Raw genomic sequence first — 12,533 nt, 5'->3', positions numbered from 1 at the left:
TTGAACTAAATATTGGAAACCAGCTCTTTTTTTTTAGCGCTGGAAATATTACTGTCTTCAATTTGAAATGGCAAGGTTCGAGGCCAAACAGAATTTCAGCTTTGTCATTCATGGACCATTCAAGGACCAGTTTTTTTTTTTATTGAAGCCAATAAACATTTAAAATAAAATAAAAAGTGTAAAAAAGAAAAGAAAAAAGGGAACAAGGCGTATGACAAGATTGGTGAGGTGCAAATAAGGCATGCTCAGGACAAAAACGTAACAAAAATGTTTAGGATATTTCTCGAAGGAACCATAAGCAAAATGAAACAAATCATCACATGGTTTCAGCCGTGATTGAAAAATAAAAATCTGCCAACAGCTCCAGACCGGACAAAAACAACATCATAACTCAGGGTAGGGTGCACCTCTCGAAGAATGAACTTGTGCACTATTTGAAGTCAAAATGTGTATAAAAAATGATAATAAAAATGCTTGTGCTCTGGCATGCCCAAAAGAGACAGCTGCAGTAGAAACCAGCTCTTTCATCTTGAGATTTTGATTTACTTACAAACTCAACATTTTACCGAAGAAATTTTGAGTGAGTCGTCCTCTATGAGACATGTCAGCGCTTGCTGGAAGCGAATGGGCTTTTTAACAGAGGTAATACTTCTACGACGACGACGACTACTATCACTACTACAACACATTTGTGACACAGACGCTTCAAGCAGATGCATCAACATTGCTTGGGCTTTCATGGAAACAAGTGGTCAACGTAGATAAGGCAGAAGGTTACGGCTCTGGTTGTGAACGGTTGGATTTAAACTAGCGGTAAATCCAAACAAGAAGCTTATAATCAAGTGTTAATCTCTTAACCCCCACCTGAACCAAGCGCATTTTCTCCAGTTTGGCATTACCCAAATCTAAAAGTTTCTTGACTAGAGAGCTATATATACATATAGGCCAGAAAACATCTAACAAAAAGGTGACCTAAACTGATCTTTTTCCTTGCGCTGTTGCTGTGTTGTTGTCACTTTTTTTTTTTTTTTTTTTTTTACCATTGCTTTGTTGTCACTTTTTTGCTGCTCTTTTGTGGGGTTTTTTGTTTTATTTTTGTCACATTTGAGACACTTTTTCCATCACTTTCTTGTCATTTTTTGTGGCTTTTTTTTTGCTGTGCTTTCATCCTTTTTTTTTCTTTCCGCTATTTAGAAACTTTTTTCAAGAAGCTTTTAGATTTGCGTAGTGACAAACTAGAGAAAATGTGCTTGGTTCAGGTGGGGGTGAAGAGATTAAAGCTGCTGCACAAATGGCAGAACACTGGGCTTGAGTCTTGGCTCTGACAATTTGCTGAATGTCTCTCCCTGCCCCCTTTAAAAAAAAGAGAGTTAAAAAGAGTGAATGGGTCAGTCTACAGAGCAGATTAATCCAGAAGTTATAATAGTATTACTGTTTTTGTTTGGCGAGCACTCGCCTCACAGCAAGGTCCTGAGTTTGATTCCCAGGCCAGGTGGGGCCTTACAACGTTAGTCCTGTGTCTGAGTGGGTTTCCACCGGGTGCTCAGGTTTTCTTCCATTAACCTATAACAGGGACTGTAGGCTAGTTCTGGGTCAAAGGCAGACGACACATTTACCTACAGGGACAACAATATCGTTCACTTTGTGATACAAGCGCCAAATTTGGCTCAAATGTTGCTTTGGACATTGCCTTGGGTTTCCACAATAATTTGTAATCTTTCGTTCCCACTTTGCCTGATTTGGTCCTAGTACCCACAAACCTCTACTTTGGGATCTGCTTTAGTCAAAGAACTACAATGAGCTCACACACACACACTGCAAAAGATAATTAACTCGATTAGTTTAAATGAGCATAATAATCCCAATTTGAGTTGTTTTGACTAGTTAAAGCAGTACAAAGTAACTTGTTTACCTTAATAAATCCTTTTCATAGTCCCTCTGGGGGTAATACAAGTGTTTATGGGATGATTGGGGGTCTTTCAACTCCCCCTGGTGTCTCTGGCTAAAGAACCACAATTGCAACTTCGCTGCCTACGGGTCGGAGTCACCAATACACACTAATAGCATCACGAAGAAGAAGCTAACAGGCTAACGGGCAAAGCTAGCTGCAGGCTAGCGCCACTTAAACAGCATTTACAGCCAAGTTTGAGTGAAAAACATGATCTCCATTGTGTAATTGGATGTACAATATCCCTCTCTCCCTTTCCTTTTCTTTCAGCGTAGTATTTACTCTCACGGACAATTAATGAGTAAATATCGCAGTATGATACAACACCTGCAGTGGCGCTTATGGCGTCTAGGGGCATGAGTTACTTACTACTGCTTTAAGATTTAGTTGGGCTTTTGACCTAAATTATTTCACTTGTTCTGAGATGTTTCTGACTTGTTTCATTACATTTCGTCTTTATTTTATTTTATGTCATCAAACTAGTAAGGTCAACTTGGTCAGATCAGGACAAAAGTCTGAATGAGTGAAAACTGCTCAAAACAAGATACATTTCCTTAATTCAAGTCATTTGAGTCAATGCTTGATATTCACTTTTTGTAGAGCAAAGACTTTGTCACAGGTTTTTGTGCATCTGTGTTTTCAAACATTAAACATTTGAAAGTCTTAAGTTTGTGGCATAACGTTTTTGTGAAAGAGTCGGACCCAGAGAGCATTCATACACATTTTAGTACTAGTAAAGGTATTACAAAGTGAACTCTTTTTGGCCTGAGCTACAAATACAATCAAAAGTTAACCAAATGGTAGTTTTTGAATCGACCGGCCAATGTGAGAGAAAACAGAAAAGCGTTTCAAACTGATGACCTGGTGTTTTTGTCCCGATGTGAAAGAGCTAGTTTCCTCCTGAGCTGCTCCCGAGACCTCACCAACCTGCCCACTACACTGAACAAAGGCGCGCGGTCGTAAAAGGGGTCCAGGCCTTCGCAGGAGCCTCGGAACGCCCCCCTCTCTTCATCATCCTCATCATCATCCTCATCATCATCATCATCATCATCATCATCATCCAGCTCCAAGCACGAATCATCCAAAAATATGTCCTGGTCCAGATCGTCAAGCAGCTCCTCCGCCTCTGCCCCGTCCGCCCCGCGCCCGTCCCGCACACAGTCGGCCAGCTCGGTGACCTCGGACGTGGACGGCGTGGGGGACGGGGTGGGGTCGCTCATGCGCTCGCTCATGCACGTGTGGAACAGCGGGTTTCTGACGCAGCCACACACAGGGAACCGGGTTAGTACAGTGAGAGGCACAAGCGGAAGAGGCGCAGAGCTGCCGGGGGCCGTTAATGGACAATGAGCCGGCGTGAGCGCACAAAATGGCGACTAAAGTAAGAGTAACTTCACTTTAAAACAAGCGGACACAAGCGGAGGTAAAGAGAAGTGAACCTTATACACCTTCTGACCAAAAAAAAAAGAGTTGCCATCTGGATTAAACTAAGTGTTGTGGGGCTACTGCAGTTGGTCAGGTCTAGGTTCAGCAACACTGCCCAAAGACCTGAGAGTCCTGAATGACTAAGGTGACAATGCAAGGATTCATGGGGCTCGCATTGTGAAAGAGTGGTTCAGGGAGCGTGAGGCACCACTTTCACATATGGACTGGCCACCACAAAGTCCAGATCTTAACCCTACTGAAAAGATCTTGGTGAAAAATTGATGCAAAACCGAATCTTTTGACTTTGCAGAAGCTGAATGAAACACTGCCATAGAGAATGAGTTTCGGGATCAAAGCAAAAGATGCTCCAAAGAAATATTAGAGTATGTAGGATAATCTTTTTTGTGGCGGCTTTTTTTGTGGTCAGGCAGGATATTTACAACAGAGTAGAAAATCACTTGAAAACAGAGAGTAAACTGTTTGACCGTAAAAGTCAGACTTGAATAAAAAACATAACATGTCAGTATTTCTAAAGAAAACACCATTTAAATAAATAATTTCAAAGATAAGCAACAAGAAAGAAACTTAAACTTTAAACTTTTTTTTAGATTAACACTTAGGGAAGTGGTTACTTATCAGTAAATCTTACCCAAATTGAAGTAAAAAGTACTGTGTTAATACAAAATACATTTCTGTAACCCTCTGAAAATGATTACCAATGCTACCCAAAAATTATGATTATGATGCTGGTATCATTTATTTCAGGCCATCTTCCGATCTTGAAAGGCTTTGGTTTAATCTTACCAGAGCAGATACTTTTCAGAGATTAAGAGACGTTTTGAGGCCGCATTTCAAATTAACTGTAGGCATAACACAATGAGAAGAATGAAAGGCTTAGAAAACGTTATGTAACCGTCGCACGTGCCTGTGAGTGAGAGATTAGGAGGACGGACGCCAGAATTTGAATGAAAAAATAAATAAAATCTGCAGGTTTTGCGTGGGAGGACAGAACAGAAATCCTTCAAAAAATATTCCCTTTCTCTGTCAGCAATGAACCAAAGACATTCAAGCCTCAAATCATTGTTATGGTGAAGACAAAGGCGCCAAAAGTTAAACAATAGCGAGAACTAATCCAATAAGGGTTACTATATCAGCACCATAAACGTCTGATTGTGATGTTGCATTGGGGAGTTGTTGACCCTCTGTATAAAAAAGCCTAATGACTTTTTAGTGATGACATTTACCTTCCGACCAGCCTGAACCAGGGGAAGCGGTCGTAAAAGGGGTCGCCTCCGGACATGGTGCTTTCACCGTCCTCCGTGGAGCTGTTGGGCACCTCGGCGGCGCGGTCGTACATGTCCCGCATCAAATCAAGCCTTTGTCTGCGATAAAAGACAACAATAAGAGGTTGTAAAATTCTAAAGAAGGCAATTAGTGGCGTTTATGAGCTCTTCCCTCACAATCAACCACCTTCATGTCTGCTATAACTCCATCCATAAATCAGGGTATTTCTTTAGGCCTCCTATTTATTGGCAGCTCCAACCTCAGTGCCTTTCTACTCGTATATTCATTACCTATCAACTTTACCTGCTATCAGCGTCACTTTATCAACCACTAACACCTTCTCTATGACTGTAAGCAGTTTTGTTCTAATTTTGATTGTTGTGGTCTAAAATGCCTGGTGCCATTTTTCCAAACGTTGCGATGTTTTGTAAAAAAACATTTTTTTCTACATCAAAATCAAACCCAAAGAGAGTCTAGGGATACAAAAAAGTTTTATTTCAAGTAGTTATTGAATCATCTAATAAACAGAACCATGTGAGGTGCTGGACTTCTTACACGCAGATATAACAAAATGGATTTAACTGATCAGAAACTCACTTTAGTTACAGGAACGTTGTGGGCTTTTTGAAAAGTTGCAATGATTTTGCATTAATAGTCGCCATTGCAACATTGCAAAATCCTGGAGGGACTGATTAAAGTCTTTCTTATCTAAAAAGTCACAATGTAATCTGCACCTATGCCTATGCCTAATCCTAATCCTAATCCTCGCTATTTATGTTAAAAACATCACATTTTTGTGTCAAATATTGTGATAGTGTGATATTTGTGGGGTAAAAATTTAGATCTTTTTCAGAGTGTGCAATTTTAAATTTCCAGGAGCATAAAATATTAAGAGAAGACAACAAGACAGATGCAATAATCGTCATCACATGCATTTCTGAACATGTTTGTGGGGTTTAAACTACAGCAATAGCAGGTTACACATGATCAGGCCGGTTATGAGGATGTCGTATATTCAAAAGGCTGCTGCTCGAGTCCTGACCAGAACCAGGAAATATGACCACAATAGTCCAGTGCTCCGGTCTCTGCACTGGCTTCCTGTCGCTCAGAGAATAGATTTGAAAATATCTCAGGTAGTTAATAAGTCTCTTCATGGTCTAGCACCAAAATATACAGCTGACGTGGTACAGCAGTATGAACCGTTTCGGGCCTTGAGATCCTCAGGGAGGGGTCTCCTGGAGGTTCCTAAAGTCACTACTAAACACGGTGAGGCTGCGTTTCAGTTTCACGCAGCAAAAGTGTGGAACAGCCTCAGTGACAGGCCTCAACTCTTACTATGTTTAAGGTCAGGCTGAAAGCATATTTGTAATTTCATATATTTTTATCAGTGTATTGATTGATTTGTTATTGTGTTTTTATTCTGTTTTTGGTGTTGCTGTGAGGCACAAGGAGTTGCCTTGTGCATGAAATGTGCTATATAAATACATTTGCCTTTGCCTTGCCTTATCTCCAGAGGAAATTAAGTTACCGGCTTAATTGAAGCTTTCAGAAAATCTAACCATTTATTCGATTGTGATCAATCTTACAAGCCTAATAATTTACATCGATGTCTTGTCCTTAACGCTTTGTCGTTACCTGAGTTTTTCTAGAGTCCAGTAGTGAGTGGCTCCGTTCTTCTGGTCCTGCACCTCCACAGCCACGATGGTGCGCGGGAACTGCTGCTTCTCTCTGTCTTTAGTCGCCTCCGGGGGCAGGAAGTCGGGAGGGAGGGGCGAGTACAGCGTGTCGGTCAGCAGCACGAACTGGAACTGCACCTGGAGATGACAAAGCAAAAGCATACAATTACATTAGCTTGAAATACACACACACACAAAATACACATTCCCTTTCCTCAGTACCTTCTTCTTGAGCTCCACGCTGATCGCATTGGCCTCCTTCAGGAAAATGGCGTTACCCCAGAGGAGGTCACGCAGAGAAGTGAACTGGTAACACCTCCACTTTCGGAAACTCCACACGGCCAGCTCTCTCTCCCTCTCGGTCCATTGAACTAAAAAGCAAAATAATTACAAGGATTAGAATGATTCTGCAGCTGCTACATATACAGTGAAGTTCTAGGTGTATATTACCTTCTTCCTCTGGCTCCTCCTCTTCTTCAGCAACATCTGGATAGCAGCGGTCCACCTGCTTTTGGAGGGCTTCAAGCTTGCTCTCGTAATCCTAGTAGTTCATAAAATAAATAAAATCACTTATCTATGAAACAATATTAGTACGGTGTTTTTTAACAGGTCCAAAGCCAATCTGGAGAGGCGTCTGGACTTCGGAGGAACAGCATGGCAATCTGTTAAGCTGAGGTTTATTCCGAAACGTCTTTATTGTGAACTCTACTGAAGATGAGAAAGTGTTTTGCATTTTTCTCCCCGTAGAGCCCCATAAGAGTTTACTCATACCAGTCGTTGTTGTTCCAGCAGGTTGTTTGCCTCCTCCCTCTCTTTGCGATACTGATCCTCCAGCTCCTGCAGCCTGACGACACAAACACAGAAAACATTTACTCATGGGCTTCATCACCAGTCACTTCACCAACAGCTCTACTTCAGATGACACCATTTTATATTCCAGTCCTGTCGATTGAAATGGTGGCAGGTAAATGAGTTTAATTTTATGGAGACATATTTTACATTTTTGTTATTCCTTTTTGGATGTGTTTGGATGAATATAATAATAAAATGATCCTTGACTCCCTGAAGTTTTGAGACAGATGTCATATTGCCGTTGTACAGGCTAATATCTCTTGCAGTTGTATTGTACTGTGTACCTAATCCTTTCTAAAATACAAAGACTTTCAAAACCGTAACCTGTCATATCCAATTAAACTAATCCTTTTGTAAAGCCCTTTGAATTACTTGAATTTCTGCGCTCTAAATATAGAGTTTGGGGAAATTCACTGTTACCATGGAGATCCACTGTGTTTGTGGGTGTTAGCAAACATTTTCCAAAAAGAGGTGAAAAAAAGCCATGGAACAACTTTAATGTGAACAATAACTCCAGTATTTTACCAGTTAAAATCTCTACTGGTTTATTATTGCTCCAAATCCCAGATCACAGCAGTTAGCTAGCGATATGGCATTACGATACAGAACTGTATTACACACTCTCTATACAATAAACAATCAGGGACAACATTTCTCACTACATATGCTGTTTTATTTATTTCAGAGTCAGATCTGTTTGTCAGGCAACAGTGACATGTCCGGCCATGACATGTTTTGTCTCCTCCCTCTGCTCATCCGCTGCTCCAGCCTCTGCAGTGAGTTTCTCATCATCTCCACTTCCGCCTCCAGGTCCTGCACCTTCTCCAGCAGGGCAGACCTCTCCTTGCTCGCCTTGTCTTTCAGTTTACACACCAGACAGTGCGCTCCCTCCAGCAGAGGCAACCTCTGGCTCCGTCGCACAAACATCTCTCGCTCCGCGGTTTTCGCCTTGAGCTGCTGCTTCACACTTCGAAGCTCCTCAACTACAAAGTCGGTTTCTTTCTCCAACCTCTTGTACGAGTCACATGCCGATTCCTCACTCCTTTTGTGATCCTCTGTTGCTGTTTTGAGTCTATAACCAGCTTCTACAAACTGTTGGAGCACGACATGTTGTTCATCTTGTAAATTCCTCACAATCTTCTCAAAGTTAGCCAGCTCTTCTGGAATAAGAATCTTTTTTTGTACTTTCTCCTCCATCTGGGAAACTCTCATTTGCTGGTCTTGAAGCTCTTTCTCTGTTTTCTTCAGCTTCTCTTTCTCCTTGTCCAGAATCCTTTTGAACCTCTCCTGATGTCCCCGGAGCTTCTGGTCCGCCTCGTGTTCGATCTCCTGCCGTTGCCGGACCAGTTTAAGTTCCTCGGCCTGAGTATTTTGTCTGAAGTCTTCCATCTCTGCACGGATCACTGCTTTCTCCTGCACCTGCTTTGAGAGCTTCTCCTGCAGATCAGCATTAAGGGCTTTCTGCACCTCGAGCTCTTCTTGGACCTTCTTCATCTGCTCTTTCAGCACCTTGCCCTTCATGGCCTTTGATGTGAAAGCTGTCATCGAACTGTGAAGTAGTTGTTGTACTGGACTCATGTGTTTGAATGTAAATATTAAAAGCCTGTCTCAGTAACTGTGACAACAAGAATGCTTTCTCCTTAGAAATAAACATGTAAAAATAAATAAATAAAAACACATGAGCTGCGTCCCAATTGACTCTGTGCATAATTTCAAATCATAACAACGCTGCCCAAGAAGTGACTTCCTGTTTCGATCCAGCAAACCAAAATAAAAGCACCATCGTATTCATTAGTTCAGCAGTTCATTAGTTCAACTTTCTTTCTGCCTAACTATTAACAGACAAAACACTTAAAATGTGTTTATTTAATTATATTCTAATGTTCAATCAAAAGTTTATTTATATAGCACTTTACAGCAACACCAGGGGGACCAAAGTGCTTCACAGAAAGATAAAACACATTTAAAAATGTTGCAATGTTGCAAGCACCTGCTGAACTAATCAATGAGACGAGCTGTGTGCTTTTATTTTGGCGTGCAGGATCGAAACAGGAAGTCGCTTCTTGGGCGGTGTTGTTATGATTTGAAGTTATGTACAGAGCGACTAGTGCAGTCCTATTTCATGGACTCCTTCAAATGCGGCCTTCGTTTCCACGGAGATCATTCAGAACGCCGCGGCCAGGATCCTGACGAGGACACCAAAGCACCAGCACATCACCCCAGCCCTCCGTGACCTCCACTGGCTCCCGATCGGTCAACGCATCAACTACAAAATCTGCCTGCTCACCTATCAATGCATCCATGGACACGCCCCGGACTATCTCACCGAACTCCTCACCCCTCCGCCCATAACCAGAACACTCAGGTCCACAGACACCAACCTTCTCTCCGTCCCCAGAACAAAGCTCCGGACAATGGGTGACAGAGCGTTCCAGGTGGCTGCTCCTAAACTGTGGAACGCCCTACCACCACACCTGAGGGCCCCACAGTCTCTGGAGACTTTCAGAAGAGGACTCAAGACTTTTCTGTACCCTTTTTAACATTTTTATCCTCAACTGTTGTGTGCTTTTATTATGCTTTTATTATTTTATTATTGTCAGTTTTTACTTGTGCTGTAGCACTTTGAGATTCCATGTAAAGTGCTTTACAAATTAAAGGTATTATTAGGCCCGAGCGGCCTGGCAGGGCTCGGGCCTATTGTAATTGTACGGCAGTGCGCAGAGCGCACTGAAGAAAGACGTGCGCGTAGCGCACGTCCCGAAAAGAGCGCGCAGCGCTCAAGAAACAGAGCGCGGAGCGCTCCCCATGCATTAGACAGTAATAGGGGGGACTCCCGGCACCACGCCCTGTCCGGTGAAATAGGCTTGTGCCGCGAAAGCGGCACATTTGTAACTGCTCGCATGAAAAAATCCAGTGAAGGCGCAACATTGACAAGAAAGTAGTCGATGACGAGCGCAACGCGCTCGTCATCGACCATGGCCACTCCCCAATGCCCAAAACACTACTAGAGTGACTCAGGGCATTAAGGCCTATCCAATGATATAGGTGTTTGCCGCGAAAGCGGCATATTTGTAGTTGCTCGCAAAAAAATCTGAAAAAAAAACGCATTAAGAAATATTGACAAAGAAGTGGTAAAATACGAGCGCAACGCGCTCGTATTTGACAATGAACCTCACGGGTGGGTTACTGGACGTGAGACCTTTCCGACGATATAAAGATGGGCCGCCGGAGGCGGCGCTATATTGTTATTGTAAGGGTTTTTCTTATTATTATTATTATTTTTCCTCTCCCCCCACAAAGTGCCTTTTCCCTCTGACGAAAAGTCCTGATTTTTGGCACAAAATTCAAAAATGTTAATGGTTCAAAATTTGCTATTCCCAAATTTCAAAATTCAAAAAGATGGTGCGTCAGCGCCCCCTGGAAATCAGGATTACATTGCGCCTATAGAGAAACCCAAAAACGTAAGTTCGTCGTAGACGATAAAAATTCGGCACAGTGATTTGTCACATGGAACCAAGAAAAAAAAGATATTACGCGGTTGCTAGGCAACCATCTGTATGGCAGCCATCTTGGCCAGAAGAGCGACCTGGCGCCAAAGGCGCCTTTTCGTGCCCTCGCATTTGAACGAACTCGTCCTAGGGCGTTGAACGCAGCGACTCCCCGGTCGCTCCAGATCATCTACAAATGTGGGGCATTAAAAGTTATTAAAAACTTTCTAATAGGATTTCCGGTTTTGTCATGGCAACGCCATGAATTTGGCGTTCGTTTTTGCCGTTCGCCGTCGCCTTCGAAGAGTCATAACTCGCACATACTGTGGCCGATTTTAGTGAAACTTGAATCGTTGGTCGAGTCGTCGGCCCCGGATGTTTTGATATGGGAATTTTGAAAATGGGCGCGATAGCGCCCCCTGCAGAGCACCGAATAAAAATGTATGGGGAAAAAAAGTAAACTTTGTCGTAGACAAACAAAATTTGGCACAGACATCCGTCACGTGACCCCGATCAAAAAGTAAATTATGGCCACGCCCATTTTCCCACCGTGTTGCCATGGCAACGGCCCGAAATAAAGTTTGGCGTAGCCAAACCAAAATTGGTACACACGTCCGTCGTGACTGTCCGAACGAAAAAGTACATTACGTGGTTGCTAGGCAACCCACACAAAGTCGGCCATTTTGGGAAATATCGCGTGATCTGGCGCCGAAGGCGCCGTTTCTTGCCTTTGCTCTTTCATAACCTCGACCGAGGGTGGTAGCGTCATTTTAACAGCGTTGGGCGCGGCAGCTTCTCCCGGTTGTTGCGGTGGCGTGCGACGGCGTGCGCCAACCGGCCAACGCTGCTCGCGAGGGCCTCTAAATGCCGCTTGCGGCTTTAATTATTATTATTATTAGATCGCTCGAAACAAAGGATGGTTCAGGTGTAGCCTATGCATTGAGTAGGCTACAGTTTAATCATTGGTGTTAGCTGTCTGTTAGCAATGCGCTAACCATGCGTAGCGTTAGCATTGGCATCGAGACACAGTTGCTAGGTGACAAGAGGGCTCCGTGGGCTAGACCTGTCCCATTTCAACTTTGATTTTTTGGTCCACACAATCCGCATGGAGAAGGAGCCTTCATCGGCCCCGGTCCTCGAAGGCTGCAGCCGTTGATATTTTCCCTATAGCCTTTAGCATTAGCCATCAAATATCGCTCATTGTAGGTGAACAAGAAGTTCTGGGGTGTTGTCAACCCATTAGACCACATTTAGGTGATGTCCATAGTTGGTTTAAAAGTATTAAAGAAACTTATAGGCCTTTTGAGATTTTAGATTCTGGGATTCCTGGGATTAAAATGTGACAATAAAGCAAACACAAAGCACATGGGTACTCAGAAGTGACTAAATGAACTGTACAGAACAGCTCGTGCCCCACCTCTGCTCCATCTCGAGCTTCATGTCGATGCCCTGTTTGTCCAGGAGCTCCCTCTGAGCGAAGGCCCAGTCCACTGGCTCTGAGGGGGTCTCAGCGCAGGGCGTCCGCTCCCGCTCGGCCCGCGCCTGCACCGGGTGGTTGAACCGGAAAACGTGGCTCTTACCGAGAATGATGCGGTTACCTGTGAGGAATCATGGAAGAAAAGTTATGCATGTTTTATTGATAGGTTAAAGATTAGGCTGTGGATACTGGAGTTGTATATTGCACATTTATGAGGTATCATAAATTTATGCTTGAAAGTGGAATGGAATAGTATTTATTTAGGGGATGAGCTGCATTGTCATTCCACAGCTGTACAACAACATTTGGGTTTGAATGTTGTTGTACAGCTGTGAATACTTAACAATAGTCAGCCCATTATAGTACAGTCCTAGTCAATACTCAGT

The 12,533-nt window shown here is 43.1% G+C and overlaps 1 protein-coding gene across 1 annotated transcript in view; it reads right to left on the bottom strand.

The window, feature by feature from the left end:
- kif1aa (kinesin family member 1Aa) overlaps positions 1-12,533 on the bottom strand; it is a 73,076-nt gene that overhangs the window by 26,826 nt on the left and 33,717 nt on the right. Inside the window, exons 20-26 of the mRNA XM_079575030.1 lie at positions 12,088-12,268; positions 7,102-7,174; positions 6,781-6,871; positions 6,553-6,701; positions 6,290-6,468; positions 4,615-4,752; positions 2,876-3,202 (exon numbers count right to left, since the gene is read on the bottom strand). Of these exons, the coding sequence (XP_079431156.1) occupies positions 2,876-3,202; positions 4,615-4,752; positions 6,290-6,468; positions 6,553-6,701; positions 6,781-6,871; positions 7,102-7,174; positions 12,088-12,268 (1,138 nt within the window). The remainder of the gene's footprint in view (positions 1-2,875; positions 3,203-4,614; positions 4,753-6,289; positions 6,469-6,552; positions 6,702-6,780; positions 6,872-7,101; positions 7,175-12,087; positions 12,269-12,533) is intronic.

The sequence above is a fragment of the Gobius niger genome (genome assembly GCF_951799975.1).
Source record: "Gobius niger genome assembly, chromosome: 17".
Lineage (NCBI taxonomy): Eukaryota > Metazoa > Chordata > Actinopteri > Gobiiformes > Gobiidae > Gobius > Gobius niger.
This window is presented reverse-complemented; position numbering and strand designations above follow the sequence as displayed.